The sequence below is a fragment of the Pygocentrus nattereri genome, chromosome 6 (assembly GCF_015220715.1).
Source record: "Pygocentrus nattereri isolate fPygNat1 chromosome 6, fPygNat1.pri, whole genome shotgun sequence".
Taxonomy (NCBI): domain Eukaryota; kingdom Metazoa; phylum Chordata; class Actinopteri; order Characiformes; family Serrasalmidae; genus Pygocentrus; species Pygocentrus nattereri.
In genome coordinates, this window is record NC_051216.1 from 18,059,576 (window position 1) to 18,079,682 (window position 20,107).

The 20,107-nt window shown below is 39.0% G+C and overlaps 1 protein-coding gene across 5 annotated transcripts in view; it reads left to right on the forward strand.

The window, feature by feature from the left end:
- The window catches only part of pard3bb (par-3 family cell polarity regulator beta b), a 330,914-nt gene that overhangs the window by 250,226 nt on the left and 60,581 nt on the right, over positions 1-20,107 (forward strand). For all 5 annotated transcript variants that reach the window (XM_017691685.2, XM_017691687.2, XM_017691688.2 and 2 more), the window contains 2 exons: positions 9,258-9,374; positions 12,700-12,981. In XM_017691685.2, coding sequence (XP_017547174.1) covers positions 9,258-9,374; positions 12,700-12,981 — 399 coding nt within the window. The remainder of the gene's footprint in view (positions 1-9,257; positions 9,375-12,699; positions 12,982-20,107) is intronic.

Below are 20,107 nucleotides of genomic sequence, written 5' to 3' on the forward strand. Positions count from 1 at the left end.
CATTTGCCTTTGTGTGTCCTGTCTGTGGCATTATTGAGCCGAGGCATCTCCTTGATTGTGCTTGACTATGTCCTTGTGTACAAGTATGTGTGTACAAGTGTGTACTTGGTCATCACCCTCAAACCCTCCTGTATTGACATGTGTAATATTGATATGCATGCTGTCTGCATGTGGTGGCTTCATTTGGGCTGCAGCAGTTACAGCGGCGTTTATCATTCAGGTCGCAGATGCGCTGCTCTTAATGAGGGAGCTGAATGGGCGTGCTGCGGTCGCATGCCAAACACCACGATGAAATAGCTTCTGTCTAATGAGATAAATATAGTAATTAAGTTATGAGAGTGGTGTGGATACTCTGTGCATCCACACAGATACAGCCCCAGAGGACTAACGGTGGGCAGCTCTGTGTGTATGTATATCAGTGGCTGTCAGTACATGGGTTTCATGGTAGAATTCTAAGCTTTTTCTAATATTTTTGTCATCGTTGATTTATGTCTGTACTGATGATAATTCAGTGCGGATTGTTGTTGCTGTGGTGAAAATATCTATACATAAATATAAAAATCTTAAACTGTTTTTTAAAGGATGCTTCATTGCTTTTTCAAAATGTCTGTATAATTATATTGTTAAGATGTAAACAATGTCATTCAAGTTGGTTTGATGGGAAATGCCACATTCTAAAGAAACCTGGAGGAAGAATTGTGTACAGTGTTGGTGACGGGATCCAGATGAATGAACCATTTAATTGCTGTTAAAGCTCCCTCACATAAATTATTTGAAAAGTGAAAGACATCCAGGGTATTTTTTGAAAAATAGTGCATAGAGAAGTGATGGGGACACAGATACCACAGATATGTTGGTAGTGTGGGTTAACAAGCAGTATTAAAAATGCTTATGGCAGAATCTGCTGAACACAACTGGATCTTCACTTTTTTAATTAAACTATTTTGAAATAATGTTTACCTTATTTCTTTATTTAACATGGACAACGCACAATCACCATTGTATTTATCACAATATAAATGTTAGCTGAACAGCTAAATTTCTTCTGTGTTCCCCAAAGAGATAGAAATTAATATCAAGAGTAAACAATTCTTGTCCTACAAACCAAATCACTTCACAAAGCAACATTAAAAAGCGCTTAATTACAAAACACAAACTAAACCATAAAACACAAACAAAAAACTAACAAGTTTGCAAGTATACAAAAATATGATAAAGCTTTATTTGTCTTATTTGTTTATTTATTTGATTGATTGTTGAAAATAGATTGTTGATAGATTGTTGTCAAACATCTTAAATCAGAGGAAAGAGAAATTCCTGTCATGTAATGCACAGAAAGAGAATGTTGATTGACCAAAACATGTTTCCTTAATGGTAAGTATCTGGTAATGGTGTAATGCATCTACTTGTAAGTAATTTATCAACAGTCCATCTGCAAGATATTTACTTTAGTGTATTCAGATGCTTCACTACTGCTGCTTCACTGATATGTTGCTGATGTTACTGATAATCTGTTAAAAGTTTATTAATCATCAACAAAGGATCACTCCAAATAAAGTGTTAACCAACTTTTTTGTTAAAGAAAAAAACAAGAACATACAAACTCTAAGATCTAAACAGGACTGCATCTGAAAGCTTCGGAGGAGGTTTACAAACACTGTTAAAGTTTCCAGATGTAGCATTCATATCCCAGACCATACAGTCCATAACCAAACTGCCCAAACAACCAGTTTTTAATAGTTTTGAGATGTTGTTTATAAGGAGTGCTTTAACCTGGACTGCTTTTTGTGTAAGGCCTAATATCGGACAGCAGCTCATTTACGTATATCACGCTTAAATGCACAGTAACTCAAACAGCCCATTTAATTGTGAGGGATGAAGAGTAGTTATTTAAAAATGAATTATGGTTGTTTTTGGTACATAAACCCATATAATATTAAAAGTGCAGTTAGGAGGAACAAATAAAATGTAGAATGAGTTCTAAGAGAATTGGATGTTTTATAACAGTTGGTTGGCTAGCTGTAACCATTGCTAATGTGATGGATGTTTATAATAACACATTATAAATCTTTCTACCTTTATCTTTTTGTATTGCTTATTTTGTTGCTTTAGCCTCTCTGTAAAGGCAGTTCTGTGATAGTTATTTATTCATTACTGCATACTGCATAATACACACTGGACAGGTATAATTATAATTTGCGTGCCTCATGGATCCTGAAATATCAGTGTATTCGTCTCTCTTTGATTGTTGTTTGTATTCAGAACAGTTTACTAATTATTCCCTCCCTGTGATCATTCTGAACATAAAGCTTAAGCACTGTTGCTGCTGCTGTGATGATTCATTTAGACGTTCTCCGTGCTGTGTGTGTGTCTGTCTGTCCATGTGTGTGAGAATTACTGAATGTGCGGGGGGCTGTGGACAGAAGCTGAGATGAATAGTGTGCTGTATGATGGTAGAATGCGTGTGAAGAATGAAGTGAGTCTGCTGCAATGGAGCACATATGAGTCAGGACATGTAGAACAGAAGAGCTGTGTGTGACTGTAACACCTGCACCAGACACTCTTCTGAGACACAAGTTCTGTCTGTCTGTCACTCGCTGTCGTTCTTTTTAGATTAATGTAACCTTCTTGCCTAGAGGAAGCATCTTGGCTAGAACTGGGCATTGACAGCTGCTTCATTGAATGATACATATCACAATGCAAACATTATGATTCAACAGCACACCAGACATCTAACGTAACTGACAAATAATAAAAATTAAGGGCTTGCAAATGTTCAGCAGAATGTCTAGAAATAAGAGTTCTGCTTCTTGTCCCAGGGACACAGGAGGGTGCTGATTTTTTTATTTATTTATTTATTTATTTTTTTTAAACCCGATTTAGTAGTCTCCAATTCCACCCACTAGTTAGGACTCCCCCAATCACACAATGCTACCAACACTAGAAGGGTGAAGCCTAGCACAGGCTTCCTCTGAGACCTGTGAAACCAGCCACCGCTTCCTTTCAAACTGCCCTCTACGCAACGTCACGGGACAGCCGAACGCACTCGGAGGAAAGCACCAACCACCAGATCTATTACATCAGCTAACAGACGTCTGCGCAGACTAGCATCGCGTTGAGTGATGGGAGGAGAAGGGGGGCCATTCTACCCACCTGGAGAGAGCGACGCCAATTGTGCTGTCTTGGACTCCCAGCCACGGAAGGGTGTAGCATCACCAGGGATCGAACTCCTGATGATAGGGCCAACGCGTAGACGGTTGCGCCACTCCGGAGCCATGTACTGAAATTTTAAGCAGTAATAAAAGCATGGCTATAACTAGCTATGAGGGCACAGAGGTCCTGACCTTGAAGTTTCAGAAGGGTTTTTTTTACTTGCCTACGTTCATGATATTAAGCATAGAAACAGCTATTATGATAATACAGACGATTATAGCACTGTCACTGTAATATGGCCAATCAAAATCTACTAAGCTCTGCCTTATTTTCTAAACCCTCACTACTTAACAACTTGTCATGTCTGTGACTAGCGTTGGGACTGTTGGGATATTTCTATATGGGATATTATTTATTTATGAGATTCAGTGTGGAAAAAGTGATGAAGCTACATAGTGAGCAGTGAGAGGTTCTCAGCTGATCCCAGAACAGCTATGGCTAGGCCCTAGACTGAACTGCCCACTGTGTTTATCTCTGTAAAGACACTAAGCTGCCCTGAGTACCAGAGTAACTTTGACTAGATGTTCACGTATGCAGCACACATAGCATAGCTGTTGTAAAAATATGTTTATGAGCATAATTTACATATTATGCTTGTAAAATGCAAACTCCATTATTCATTTTTTACATTTTTTTTATTTTGGAGCCCTCACAACATTGCTGGCTAAATCAGCATGCTTTCTTCTAGTTCCAGTAGCTGCTCAGTTTAGGTCAAACGCTCCGTAGTCAATACTGTTGGTGATTAGATGAGAAATTAAAGCTGTATTTTGTTACCTGCGCAAAACATAATACTGGCATGAGAACTTCACTGTTAACCAACATATTGATGGTATAGGATTATGTAGCTAACTTTATTAAGAAATCAGATACATTAGGCTGTTGTCTCCTTAACTGTATGAGTAGCTGCCTTTCCCCTTAGTAGGGATTTGGTACAGACAGCCTTTTATAACATATGTTACATAACACAATGTGTGCTTTACAATAATCAGTGAAGACAGAGATGAAAAAGCAGAGAGAGAGAGGTAAATGGAATAAAATTAGTTTGAAATTATCATTTGATGTAGTATAGGTTTCAATTGTAAAATGTATTTTCAGCTGAAACTAATCATAAATAAGTTGTTAAATTATTGAATAAACGAACAAAGAAGGAGGCAAATCAGTTTATGGAAGACTACTAGCAGTTTATAGAAGAGTGGAGGGATGGGGAAGGGAAAAATAAAAGGAAAAGGTGTGTTACAGTTATGCAGGAGTAAAAAAGCAATGATTTAAATAAGTAAATAAAAACTGAAGGAGAAACTTACAGCTGGTGTAATAATCATTTGGCAGTTAATTTATTCACTATGAGATGTAGGTCGCATTTTTGCAAAATGGTCCTCACTAAAATTCTGGTCCTAGTTAGGGCCCTGAATAAAAGTGTATTAACAAAGTACTGTTGCTCAAGATCCCATATTCCTACTGATTTGTGGATCAACAAGAGTTTATCCATGATATATTTAGCTATCAGCCCTGGTCCCAATTTCATCCAGTGCAGTGTAGTCCTCCTCTTCGCAGCCAGTCTTTGTGTTGAAGGGTGGACAGCACGGTCAGCTAAGGGTCGTATGTTCCGGTCTCATATCTTCACACTGTCTTAAGTGTTTTTGGGGAAAACAGTCGCTTCCTATTGGCACATTCACTGAACATGTTGGTAACATAATGCCTGTTGTGTGGATTGTGTTTGGAGGGAGGGTTGAAGAGTGATTCATCCTGAGTGAGTAAAGGAAAGCTGAGCAGGAGAAAATGTGGGCAGATTTCCAGCTGCTGATAAGGCCTGGATGGACTGACCTGGGATCAGATGCAGGACTGGAAAGGCCTGAATGCAGAAAGAGCAGCAGTGCTGATCTAGGATCAGATTTCTCGTTCTTGGTTTATGGCTCTTGTGGTCAGAAAACCAGTCTAAATCAGCTCTCTTGCTCTCAGAGCCTCTGTAAATACTGCTACAGTTTGATTTTCAGTGATGTGTCAGACAGAAAGAGTGCAGGGAGTGGTTCTTTTTCTTTTTTTAATTATATATGCTTATGTGACACACACACTCTGCAGTAGTTACTTGATTTGTGTATTGATTCAGCTGTAAGTTGTGGGGTAGACATGTAAACAAATTCATATGTTCATTTATTCAGTCATCTTTTGATTTGCTCATGTTTCTGCAATTGTCTGCCTTCATCAAGCCTAAATATCACACGTGCCAACCATCTTTTCTTTTTTTCATTTTTTTTCTCTTAGTTTTCACTTTCATTATTGGTAGCTGAGCCTGTAATTATGTTTTCTTGATATGATTCATGTAATGAGAGCTACCTGCTGTGCTGAGGAGCAGCAGAAAACAAAGGCTCTCTTTCACTCACTTTCTGTGCATGTGTGTTCTCATAAATGCTTTCCATGATGAGCACTGAGTGAGAACTGATGTCACAGCATATAATTTCATATTACTGGTCAAACATACAGTCATACCCATTCATAAAGGGATTTTTTTTTTGTATTTTCCTTAACATTTTCCACATCTTAGAATAAATATGAAAATGTCAAAGCTGTGAAATACAAGATTCATAATTATTCAGGGAGCTGAAAGAGTTGTCCTATTTATACTACCTACAAAAGCATCCAGACACCCTGTAAAAAAGTGAGTTCAGCTACTTCAAAGTGCAGCCACAACTGACACATGATCAGCTGCACACACAAGCTTTATAATATTCTTAGAAAAAAGCACTGCCAATAGACCAGGACATGCTGCAGCTGCTGTACATGAGCCCAAGATTACCATTCCCAGTGCCACAGCTAGAGGGGTACAAATCTTCCCAGCATCAGGCAATCACAGCAATGTTCCAACATCTAGTATAAAGTCATCCCAGAAGACCTAGAGGCTGTTACTGCAGCAAAGGAGGACAAACTCCATATTAATACCCTTGATTTCAGAAGAAAATTTGGATGAGCAGACATCTGCAAATTTTTGGACATATAGAATGTGCAGTCAAAAGTTTGGACTCGTCGGATTGAATGTGTTTTTCATTAACCTAAACATGTTTGTGCTTGAAATGACGAATACAAATAGTAAAGCTGAGGTATGAATTTATTTCCAAAAAAGAAAAAGATCAGTGAGATAAAATCTTTTAAATGTCTCCTCCACTGAGTAGTTTTCAAGTACTCAGCAAGTGGGCAGCATGTATATTCAGTTGAAGATACAGCTTAAGGAACTACTACAGTCCTTTAGGAAAAGCATCGCAGGTGGCTCTTCATGAAGCTGTTAGAGAGATTGTCTTGTACATTCAGATTCTGAATATATATGACACTATGAAATCTTAATAAAAATATATAATGTGAATTCAATTTAATATAACAAAGTATTCTTCTCCTCCAATTGCACATTGAGAAAAGTTGTTCTTGAACTGTTGGACTATTTGCTCACGCAGTTGTTTACAAAGTGGTGAACCTCGCCCCATCCTTGCTTGTGAATGACTGAGCCTTTCAGGGATGCTCCCTTTATACCCAGTCATGAAACTCATCTGTTTCCAATTAACCTGTTCACCTGTGGAATGTTCCAAACAGGTGTTTTTTGAGCATTCCTTAACTTTTTCTTGCCCCTGTCCCAACTTCTTTGGAACGTGTTGCAGGTATCAAATTCAAAATGAGTGAATATTTGCAAAAAACAATAAAGTTTAACCGTTTGAACATTAAATACCTTGTCTTTGTAATGTATTCAGAAGAATAAAGGTTGAAAAGGATTTGCAAATCATCGTATTCTGTTTTTATTTATGTTTTACACCACGTCCCAACTTCACTGGAATTGGGGCTGTATTTAGCAATTTCAGTACAAAAACAGAGAACCCAACAAACAAACAGACATACACAAAGACGCACAGTTGAATGAAAAATTAACTAAAATTAATTCAGTTAGACAATCTGTCAGCCAGTTGCTGCAGACCAGGTGGCCACAGTATAGATGGTTCAAGTGTTCTTTATTTTTAAAAAAAAAGAAAAAGAAAAAGGTCCTGTATAGTCCCATGAACACTCAAAGAAACCTTTGCCTGATTAAAGGTTTCTTTTCATCATGGAAGTGTTCTTCAGAATGATGGATAATGGTGTTGTATATGGTTCTGTGTATAGCTTTTTTTGAAAAGGGTTCTATGTTGCACCAAAAAGCGTTCTGCTGTTCTTACGTGCATTGTAACAATTGAAGAACCCTTCTTAATGCTGTATAGAACACTTTTCAAAAAGGTTCTGTACAGCACCATCTTCAGCACATTCTCCATCAGTCTGAAGAACCCTTTCATGATTTCATAATGCAAATGGTTCTTTGAGTGTTCAGGGCTCTATACAGAACCGTTTTTTTTTACTAAAGACACCTTGAAGAACCATCTTTTTTAGGTGTGTACTTCTAAAAGTGTAGCAAGCAAGGAAGCTGTTGTTCCCCACAGATGGTTTACTGCAAGGCACAGCCAGAAAACATGAATACATGTTCCAAGAGTATCTAAACAAACTGACTTTTTTGAACAGAATATTGTTAAAGTCTAAAAAAAATGAATCACTGCATAATAAAATTTTACGTGTTTCAGCCCAGACTGCTCTTTGAATGAGGCACAGTACAGAGCGGTCAACGTGAACATTGATCATTTAAAATATATATACAGCCGGTTTATTTCTAGGGAATAAAGAGAGGTTGGAAAATGGCCATGTGATAATGAATTATGATCATTTTTCCTTTGTAAACCCACAAAAAATATTGTAAATGGACCTTTATGGAAAAAAAATAATATTCAAGAAAAATATAGGGTATGGGCCCTTTAAATAAACCAGGCAAAACAAAATATGCAAATTTTAAGCATTTCAGCATAAGCCTGTAGCTCAAAATTCCTTTACAATTCACATTTAATCATGTGTGTGTGTGTGCGCTTGTATTGGGCAGAGGTGGGGATTCCTCTGGCATTGATGCAGTGTGCTGAGTGTGTGGACTGCTGTGTGTGTTTGAGCTGTGGTGGGACATGGACAGGAAGACCCCAGTACACATGAGAAATGACCTTGCGCAAGCTGTAGAACTGGAGATGTGTGTGAGGTGCTCACTGAAGCAGAGATGATGCATGTTATGAGGACATCTCTACACACACCCCTCCCTCACCCCCTGCAGCTCTTTGTCATCTCCTCTGAATACACACAGCCTTTATTAGTGCTGAAAGATGTACTGTCTGTATTGGTATACCGACTGGTATCGCAGCAGTACTGATTTTCTGCTTTAGTCGAACTGATACATAACAGAAAGAAAACAAAGCATTGAAAGAGCAGTCGAGTCAAAATACAGTTAATAAATAAGTTTCCTTTTTCCAAATGTGCCTTCTATCTGTTTAATGTTTACATTACTGTATAAAGGGTGTCCTGTTGGTGGAATGTTTTAGAGAAGGGTATTGAACGGTCTAATTAAAATGAGCTGTGTCAGGTTAGTAAAACTCTAGTTTAGCATAGAGTAGCAGCAGAGGATTTGTTAACTTTACTAATAATATATTAATACTTCTGACACCATGATGGTGTGATATGTTTTGAAAATATTCAAAACAGAGAAACTGCAATGAAAACGTGCAAATAAACTTATTAAATTGAACAAAAATGCAGTAAAAGTGCTGAATAAGAATAAAAACACAAATGTAATATGAAAGAATAAAACAGAAGTAATAATGATAACAGTAAACAAAGTTAACTAAGATAGATAAGAAGCCACTTAGAAGTCAGAGGTCGAGTGACTAGAGTCAGAGTGTCCTTTAGAGTGTCCTGTACTAAATGTCAGCTCGCTGGAACAAGCTTGATCATTTCCATTATTCACAATGAGTATTGATGAAGCCAGTGTGTAATTCTAATTTTACTCTCTTCTCTCTCTCTGTCTCTCTCTCTCTCTGTCTCTCTCTCTCTCTCTCTCTCTCTGTCTCTCTCTCTCTCTCTCTCTCTCTCTCTCTCTCTCTCTCTCTCTCTCTCTCTCTCTGTCTCTCTCTCTCTCTCTCTCTCTCTGTCTCTCTCTCTCTCTCTCTCAGGTTTGGAAAAAAGAAGGAGGAGAAGAGTAAAGCAGAGAGTAAGATGAGCATGACTAAGCAGACTTCAGAAATGCTGAGTGAAGAAGAGCTGGAGAGGATGAAAGAAGAGAGAGAGAGGTAAGGCTGTCAGTCTGTTGTCCATTTTCTTCTGAATGCTGTTCAGCTTTTGATATCCTGTTTCCTAAGACTGTGGTATAGAGGTGTAGAAACATAAATTTACTGAGACATTATGATAGATCTAATATAGAATTTAGGGGGAAAAAAGATGACAGTATTAATTATTTTTTATTTATTTTTTATTTTTGTGCCAAAACACATCTACAGTCTTAGTTATTTTGGTCATCATTAAGTTAAGATTAAGATTAAGTGATACTTTTTTGATCGCACAACCAGGGAAATTCCACCTCCGCATTTAACCCATCCGTGAAGTGAAACACCACATACACACTAGTGAACACACACTCACTAGGAGGCAGTGAGCACACTTGCCTGGAGCGGTGGGCAGCCCTATCCACGGCGCCCGAGGAGCAGTTGGGGGTTAGGTGTCTTGCTCAAGGACACCTCAGTCATGGACTGTCGGCCCTGGGGATCGAAGCGGCGTCCTTCTGGTCACAGGGCCAGTTCCCTAACCTCCAGCCCATGACAAGCAAATAGCTTTCTTAGAAGACACATCCATTTAAACACAAAGTGTAAATGGTCTCATGTTGAGCACAAGGGAGGGTTTTTTTTTTTTTTTTTTGTTTTTTTTTTACTTTTAGAGACATCACAGACATGGGAACCTTTGCTAGTATCTCTGATAACACAAATATTTTTTATAGCATAAAATCTAACTGTATTCATCTCACAGCATGCATTTCCTCACAACCCCAAATGGAAAAAAAATAATATTAATATACATATCAATATGTTAAACTAAACATTGAAATTATGCATCTAGGTAGAATCACTGTCTTTTTATATCTGTGTCTTCTCAGAGACACACTAATAGCATATGCATTGTGCACTGCTGTTTAAATTAATATTAGATGTTTTTCTATTTCATTATCAGTAGTGATAGTTTCAGGTAAAATACTGATGGTGGAAATTGTGGGGTTGGAATATAAGATAGTATATGACAGATGAGGTAATTTAATGAACAGTCATTCTTCAGCCATTCAATCTATTGTGAGGATATAATTTTATTAGAATGCACTATGTATAAGATACAATAAAAAGCTGTATGACTAGCAGATTAAAACAAACAGATCTTATGAGATCTCTCGCTCGCTCATGCTCTCTCTCTCTCTCTCTCTCTCTCTCTCTCTCTCTCTCTCTCTCTCTCTCTCTCTCTCTCTCTCGCTCACTCTCGCTCACTCTCGCTCTCCGCCTCTCTCTGCAGCAGGTAGACAGGAAACCCATAAATTTAGTTGATTTGGGCACACATTTTCTCAGTTGTTATTTTGGTTTCTGTTTGCTGAGGCTTTTGGAGAGAGAGAAGAGAATACATGTGATTACTAGCCATGTCTGCCTGCTGTTCTGCTCCATATGGTCCAGGATGGTTGGTCAAAAGCTCAGTTATTGACTGTGCTTGTTTCTGCTCCCACTCTGGTGTAAGTGGTGCTAGCCTCTCTAGCCAGCAGTGACATCTGAGGACCTCTCAATAAAGATGGAGAAACGGACTGAGAGCAGGCCTTTAAACTCCGTGTCTGAAAGCTTCTCTTTCAGCAGTGATTGTATTTGAACTGTTTATAACTTGATACAAGTCATACAAAACAAATCAAACAAGTCCTGCACATTTTAGTTTCCGAAAAGCTGGAACAGTATGTGAAATACATATAAAAAGAGAAAGAAGTAATTTGTAAATCTGTTTTGGCCTGTTTTTAAACGGTACAAAGAGGAGAGCTTTAATGCTTTACAGTACAAACCTTTACATTTTTTTTTGTTTGTTTTTTCATTGTTTTTTGTAAGCATTGTTGTTAAATCCAACAGTTTAAGAACAATGTTCCACAAGTAATTGCAAAGATTTTAGATATTACACCTGCTACAGTACATCATCATCAAAAGATACAGGGAAACTGATTAAACCTCTGTGTTAAGCATAAGGCTAAACCACAACTGAATGCCTGTGACCTTTGATCTCTCAGATGACACTGCATTACAACTGGCATACTTCTTGAAAACGGGTGGCACATTATGAAGTGCAATTTTTTTTTTTGTGAAAAACACTCACAACTAAGTTTACACAGTAGTAGACTTCTATAACAGAAGAATGGCAAATGACTTGTCAGTTGGTTATTCAGTCTGCAAAAATGAAGGGTTCCTAAATGGAAAGGCAATATAACAGTGATAAACTTGCCTCAAATGGAACACAAACACAAATAAAATTGTTCAAGTAAAATGTTGTTGTTCAAGTAAAAATGACATGTTTTTGTACTGTTGTTAGTTAAATATAGGTCATGGAAATTATTTCACTGATTTAGATTTTTCATTAGCATTTGACAGTCCTAGGAACTGAGATCTGTACTTATGACATATGAGACTGCAGACCTACAGCTTCAGGCATCTGTCCCTGCCACTCAGTAATATTTAGTAGAGCTCCAATAAACCCAAAACCAAATAACAGTATCAATTCTTCTTTCTTTTTGTTCCTTTTTTGGTTTGTTGTGGGGTTTTCTTTTGGGGGGTTTACTTGGGGGGTTTTTTGTGGTTTTTTTTTTTTTTTGGAAGTGTGTGTGTGTGTGTGGGGGGGGGGGGGGGTTACCTTCCATAACTTTCAGTTCAGAATGCATATACAGTGAGTTGCAACAAGTATTCAGACATTTCTGTGACATTATTAAATGACACTTGAATGGTAAAAACCACAGAGCCATAGCAAAGACCTTAAATCTCCCTGTCAGTACAAATGGTTCAATAATTTGCAAGTGGAAAGTTCATTGAACCACAACTTATCGTTGTAATGATAAATAATTAAGACAGAGGCCCTCACACACACTCAAAATAAAAGAAACACAGAGACGTGCATCTAAAATTTATACACAGGTGTTTAGGCAAATCAGAACGGTTTTGGAGCAAGGCACTTTGGTTAGACAAAACAAAATTAGAAAGCATAATTCAGCTTGTCATGGTTGGAGAAAGAAAGGTTACTCCCTAGAACATCATACCCACAGTGAAGTACGGAGGTGGGAGCATCATTACATGGACTGTGTTTTTTTGTTTATGCTTATGATTACATACATTTTTATTCATATTTGTTCATAAATGTTCATATGAAGTGATATGATAGGTGCACTGGAGAAAATAAAGTGTCTGAATGTTTCCAGTCACTGTGCATATCCAACAGAAGTTCCATATGCTTGATGATAACATTCCTGAAAATCTGCACACAGCAGTTGGGAGACGTTATTTTGTTTGTTTGTTTGTTTGGTTTAGTTCTCAGCGTTCTTTCTTTGATACTGTTTTGCAGGATTGAAGCTAAGCACCAGGAGTTGAGAGACCAGCAGGCCCGAGATCGTTTTGCTGCTCCTGACGTTGAGGATGATGATGCAGACCCCAACTATGCTCGGATCAACACCTTCAGAGAACGCCTGAGCCCAAATCAGCCAATGTACGCAAACCGCAGCCCATCACCCCAAAGATCTGCACCCCTACCTTCTAACAGCCAAGTGGCCTCTGCAGAAGACCCACTCAATGGCCTCTATGCCAAGGTTAACAAACCCAGAGGTCCACCACCACATGGAGCAGACAGGTGAGGGGCCTACCTACATAAACACAGATATAGATAAGCACACTCTTGAAAATGATTTGTGTGATTCCAGACATTTTCATTTCAATTTAAATTTTGATATCATTGATTTTAATGTTATAGTTCACCTCAATTTCTTTTTCTTTTTTTATTTTAACAATTAAATTCAGACTAACTGTGAATGAACAGAGAAAAATACTGTTCAGTAACAGCTGAAACAAAGTTTAGTGGACTTGAACATCTTCTTAACCACTAATAACAAAACAACAGCTTTTCCCCTATTCTGCAAGAGTTTGATTGGACACAGAACTAATTGCATCAGATCAGATTCTGTTGGAATCCACCAACTGTAAGATTCACGTTACACCACTATTGCTAGCTTGACAGCAAGGGACAACTTCTTTTTAGAAGTCTGAGCATTTTTTTGTAGCCTGTTGCTGTGGCTGGGTTATTAAAATGCAGCTTTATTGCCTGTGCTAGTGCTGACAATAAAAAAGAATCAGATAACAGTGATGAATTAGAAAGTTCAGAGCTGAGTGCAAGAAAGAATTTGTGTGGCTGGAGTCTAATTTTAAGAATGTGTTTTGCCTAGCAAGTCATCTTCAGTTTCTATGACAGGTAGGCACAAGTTCATTCTTTTGTGAGAGTATCCTTCAGAAAACAGTATTTAAAAGGACAACCCCAGCTTTCAACACAAGCACAATAATCTTCAGCAATCCCAATAGAAAACCTGTACAGTCAATTGATCAAAGCCTGATGGAGATGGAGTTGATTCAGTGGAATTGAAAGATGGCTATATTCTGAACAAAGGGGATCGCTTCACTTTATTTCTTTGGTTTGACTGGTATAATAGAAACAATGGAGTGGAAAAAGCAACTGCTGAATGGCTTTTGGTACTAACGTGCTTCTTAATTGTAAATGTAAAAATATAAAAACATATTTCTGTAATTTGGGACACATTCTTAGTTTTGGCCTTAATTCTAATTGGCTTGATGTTTCAAATAAGATGTAGTATAAACTTGTTTGAGTTCAGTTCAAAATTTAAATCTTTTATACTGAATGTTAATTTGTCCATCTACTCTGTTCAATATTATTAGTTTTCCAAATCTGTTTAATGATCTGAGCTTGTTTTAAAATGTAAAGAGAGTGAACTCAGATTCTCTGAGAGTGTTTGGAAAACAAACACACACTCTCTCAGATATTCTTGCTTAAATGTCTTTTCCATCATCCATCAGAAAGTGACCTGAGAGTACCGCGAGTGAGTGATGTGCAGCTCTAGACCTTGTGATCTGTTCCTCCATTTATGAGCATGTCAGACTAGCATGAAGGAGAGAGCAGCAAATAGCATGCACACACACACACGCGCACACGCGCACACGCACACACACACACACACACACACACACACACACACACACTCACACTCACACACTTTTCTCCACAACAGTCAGGACTGAGTTTAACTGAAGGCACATGACACAATTTGCCACTTCAGGTGAATAAAACCTGTCTGATTTCCTCACCTGTCACCCAGGTGTGAGGAAGTGAGCTGTGCTTCATGAGGAATACTAATTCCCCTCCCTTCTGTCTGTGAAGTTTGGCTGTTTGATTTGCTTAAAGCCTGCTGATGTGATGCTGGGAGACATGTTGGCGTGGCATGATGAATTAGCTATACATCAGTGATGCCAGCACTAGCACCTCTGCAGCGCTTGAACAGTCTGCTAAATGCGAGAGCTGCTGTGCTGCAAAGAGGCCTTGTGATTTAATACCAGCCACCAAGAGCCATTAAAGAAGGCAAGTTATTTAGAAAGGCCAGCAATTTAGCACAGTCCGCTGCGCGCAACTGTCATAAAAAAGGCCACTCAACCCTGTTGCTATCTCATGGGCCAGGGAGCGTAGAGTCATTAATTGTTATAAAATTCTCTGCAGTGCTCAGTCTTTGCTCAGTCTGGTGGTTTATCACCCTTTGCAGCTTTATTTTTTACATCTAAAATTATGGGAATAAATTAGCCCATATTTACCATTAAACTAACAATAATCTTGGATGTGACCAAGAAGAATTACGTAAAGGGTAACAGTCTGAGGAACTAAGGTAGCAATGTTTTCAAAAGTATAGTTAAAGGTATAATTTTAAAAGTGTAGTTCAGTGAACAAATATCATATGTATCCAGTTTATTCATTAATCAATGTAATCTCAATGTTGTGGATTGTACTGGATTAACCTAGACCTGTTTAGTGTGAAGTTTGCAATTTGACAAATAGACAATTCATACATACAAACCTGAGGCTTCAAGATAGCTGGTAATAGTTGTTTAAGTTATGTTATTTTATACATAATAGTATGTTGTACAATGTCATGTCAGAAATCACATACACATGTGAGGAAATGGACATTTTGTACATCTGCTATCCATAACTTGTATAATCTGGATTTCTTTATTAATATTCTACCCCCGGTGTATCTTGCATCTCATATATTTATCTACCTCATACTCACCAACTGCACATTTGGAAATGTGTACAACAATACATTAAAGTGTATATTGTATAGTATATAAGTGTATATCTGTGTGTGTGTGTATGTGTGTGTGTATATATATATATATATATATATATATATATATGTGTGTGTGTGTGTGTGTGTGTGTGTGTGTGTGTGTGTGTATATATGTGTATATATATATGTACACTGCTCAAAAAAAGAAAGGGAACACTTAAACAACACAATATAACTCCAAGTAAATCAAAATTCTGTGAAATCAAACTGTCCACTTAGGAAGCAACACTGATTGACAATCAATTCCACATGCTGTTGTGCAAATGGAATAGACAACAGGTGGAAATTATTGGCAATTAGCAAGACACACTCAATAAAGGAGTGGTTCTGCAGGTGGGGACCACAGACCACTTCTCAGTACCTTTCTGCTTTCTGGCTGACGTTTTGGTCACTTTTGAATGTTGGTGGTGCTTTCACACTCGTGGTAGCATGAGACGGACTCTACAACTCACACAAGTGGCTCAGGTAGTGCAGCTCATCCAGGATGGCACATCAATGCGAGCTGTGGCAAGAAGGTTTGCTGTGTCTGTCAGCGTAGTGTCCAGAGCCTGGAGGTGCTACCAGGAGACAGGCCAGTGCACCAGGAGACGTGGAGGAGGCCGTAGGAGGGCAACAACCCGGCAGCAGCACCGCTACCTCCGCCTTTGTGCAAGGAGGAACAGGAGGAGCACTGCCAGAGCCCTGCAAAATGACCTCCAGCAAGCCACAAATGGGCATGTGTCTGCAGAAATAGTTAGAATCCGACTCCATGAGGATGGTATGAGAGCCCGACGTCCACAGATGGGGGTTGTGCTCACAGCCCAGCAACGTTCAGGATGCTTGGCATTTGCCAGAGAATACCAGGATTGGCAAATTTGCCACTGGCGCCCTCTGCTCTTCACAGATGAAAGCAGGTTCACACTGAGCACATGACAGACGTGACAGAGTCTGGAGACACCATGGAGAGCGATCTCCTGCCTGCAACATCCTTCAGCATGACTGGTTTGGCAGTGGGTCAGTAATGGTGTGGGGTGGCATTTCTTTGGAGGGCCGCACAGCCCTCCATGTACTCGCCAGAGGTATCCTGACTGCCATTAGGTACCGAGAGGAGATCCTCAGACCCCTTGTGAGACCATATGCTGGTGCGGTTGGCCCTGGGTTCCTCGTAATGCAGGACAATGCTAGACCTCATGTGGCTGGAGTGTGTCATCAGTTCCTGCAAGATGAAGGCATTGAAGCTATGGACTGGCCGGCCCGTTCCCCAGACCTGAATCCGATTGAGCACATCTGGGACATCATGTCTCGCTCCATCCACCAACGCCACGTTGCACCACAGACTGTCCAGGAGTTGGCAGATGCTTTAGTCCAGGTCTGGGAGGAGATCCCCCAGGAGACCATACGCCACCTCATCAGGAGCATGCCCAGGCATTGTAGGGAGGTCATACAGGCACATGGAGGCCACACACAATACTGAGCCTCATTTTGACTTGTTTTATGGACATTACATCAAAGATGGATCAGCCTGTAGTGTGTTTTTCCACTTTAATTTTGTTTATGACTCCAAATACAGGCCTCCATTGGTTAATAAATTTGATTTCCATTGATGATTTTTGTGTGATTTTGTTGTCAGCACATTCAACTTTGTACAGAACAAAGTATTCAATGAGAATGTTTCATTCATTCAGATCTAGGATGTGTTATTTAAGTGTTCCCTTTATTTTTTTGACTAGTGTGTGTGTGTATATATATATATATATATATATATATATATATATATATATCTTTTTTTTTTTTTTTTCTTATATATATATATTTTTTTTTTTATTATTATTATTATATTTTTTGTCTTTTTAAGAAAAAAAAACATTTAAGTTCTAAAAGGGGCTACGCACCAAAGATTTTCACTCACCTTGCACCTATGTGAATGTGATGTGACAATAAACGTAATCTGATTTGATTTGAATGCACTGATCCAAATGTTTCTCTCCCAGTGCCAATTCCAATACCTGGAGGATATCAGCTATACGGAGTACCAGGATTATTTTTTTCTCCTTCAATTTAAAATCTGCAGTAAATACTATGCTGTTACAATTGAAGAGTGAATTCGGAAACATGATGTATCTATCTGAAGAAGTTTTGATAACTAAGGATTTTTAAAAAGAGGCGCACTAGGACAAGTATTTCATATTTAGCCATGTTCCTACATTTTATATTAGAAATTCAAAATCTCTTCATTTTTGAGCCTACATTAAAGTGATATAATTTCAGACTTCCACATCTATTTACTGACAATGATCCAAAGCAAAACTGAATAGTAAAAGGCTTCTTGCATGGGGCTTGAATTCTGATACCATATCACACTTTAAGAGGGTCCCTTATTTTGACAGGTTTTAGGTATATGTACATCATTCAGTTCCATTAAAAAAAAAATTTGATGTGTATTGTATTTTGGAATGGCACTCATACATTTTGCATTTTGGGGAGACTGTGTCTAAGAAACTTAGAGATAGTGGCTAGGTCACAGCTGACCAATATCTAATCTGTTTACTAAGTTCTTACCAGTTCAGTGTGGTTTGAAGCAAGTGTTTCCCTTACTTGAAAGGTTGAAGAATCAAACCTCAGACACCAAACCTGTCTTGGCTGATCAGCTGCATTTTGTGTAAGGGGAACTGTGTAAACTTTTTTTTTTTTTAACTACTACAACTGAAAAGATTTCCTCTCCAGCCCTGAAAGCTGCTCTCCTGCAGAGAGTGTATTACCAGTCCTAACCTGACTCACCTGATTCTACTAATCATACTATTTAGGAGCATCTTAGGAGTATCTGAAACAATGTGTATTAGCATAGGAAGAGTACTCTACAGGAGGGCATCTTGCTAGCAGTAGGACTGGAGATGCAATCTGAAGTGTCCTCTCTAAGCTTATGACCTTAGGTAGCCTCACACACCTGTTGAAAGACATAGCTTTGGCAGGCCAAATTTTTCTGCCTTCACTGAAACTGGAAACCCTGCACAGGTCATTCATCATAAAGCAGTAGTACAAAATATGATTCCTTGTGTTTCTCAATCTTTTTGACTTTAACCATTGCTAAAGTGCCACATTTACCAGACTAGGGTGGATTTAAATGATTTTTATTCAACCTCTCCATTACTGCACTGCTCTAAATCCGACTAAGCAAGCCTATTTATGCTCTATTTGTAAAGAAACATGCAATTGATGGTCTTTAAGTACTGATAATATCCACAATATGCTCTTAAAAGCATGTTATGGTGTTATTTAAAAATAACATTAAAATCATATTGCCCATCCTTACCTCAGGCCCTCTTGATGTGTTGTGTTATATTCTTCACTTCTGTAGCTTAATTAAGATGAACAATAGTAAAGTGATTTTGCATTTTTTAATGAATAGGTGTTGAATCATTAAGCCTAGAATGAAAAAGATGTGTTGGAGTTCAATATATGAGTGTAATATAACATAAGGTCAATCAGAATACCTAATAGTACAGTTCTAATATTGCATTGATCTCTCTGGTGAAGGTTAAGGTTAGCTCTTGAGCATGTAATTGGCCTTCTTTCAAATGTCATCATCAAATGTCTTAAAACTGTATAGTGATGAGAGTGCATGCATGTATCTCGCTCTGCCAGTGTTTTCCTCCCCCTTCTCCATTCTGCTCTACCTCAATTAGCAAATGTATGAGACCAGACCTCTGTAGCCACTCCAATCTCATTCTCTGAGTCGAACGCTGCTGGGTCCAGCCTGTGCCCACAAAGCCTTGCTTTTATTCTCTACTCTGAGCTCTTTGTAGCGGTGCGCTCCACCCCATAGCCCTTGTTTTCTGCCTCTCTGTCTTCCTTTTCATCTGAGGGCCAGGATTGAAGAGAGGGCGATCTGGAGGACATACGGGTTGAAAAGAGTGAGGCACTTGAGGCGCTCCTTGTGTGGGAAAGAGTGAGAGACGGGAGGCCAAACCCTTAGGCCGTGAATGCCAGGAGGGGGGCTGAGGACTCGCAGCCCTGAAGAGCTCTGCTGCACTTTTACTGGAAAAAAAGCCATATTCTAAGAACCATGGGCCTCCAGAGCATTGCTCCTCTCCAATTAAAAACTAATCATTTTTCCTCTAGAGAGAGAAGCTTGGAAGATGAAGTGGAGAAAGAAAGGGGGGGGTTGTTTTTGTACAGGGTGACTTGGTGAGAGAGAGAGAGAGAGAGAGAGAGAGAACCTGTGGTTCTCAGCAGACCCTTTTTTGACAGAGAATAAAGCAAGATGGAGAAATCTGCATGAAAAGTCTTCTATAGTAATTGGTATGTTCAGGATGTGCCCATAAAGAATAACCCCAGCCCACCAATCCCCATCAGTCAGCCAGCAGGGTCAAACCTGTACGCCTCACGGACCCATCAACAACTGCGCCACAGGTCAACTGTGTCTGCTCAACCAGCCCATCAGCCGCCTTTGTGCTCCCAGAGAGCCCCGAAAGATTTCTCCACAAATGTGCCACAACCTAAATGTGCCACAGCCAGGGCTTTTCTCTCTCTTTTTCCCCTCCTCAACTGTCGCCTCCTCCTCCTCTGCCCGGAGCTGCCGCGCTATCGAAATAA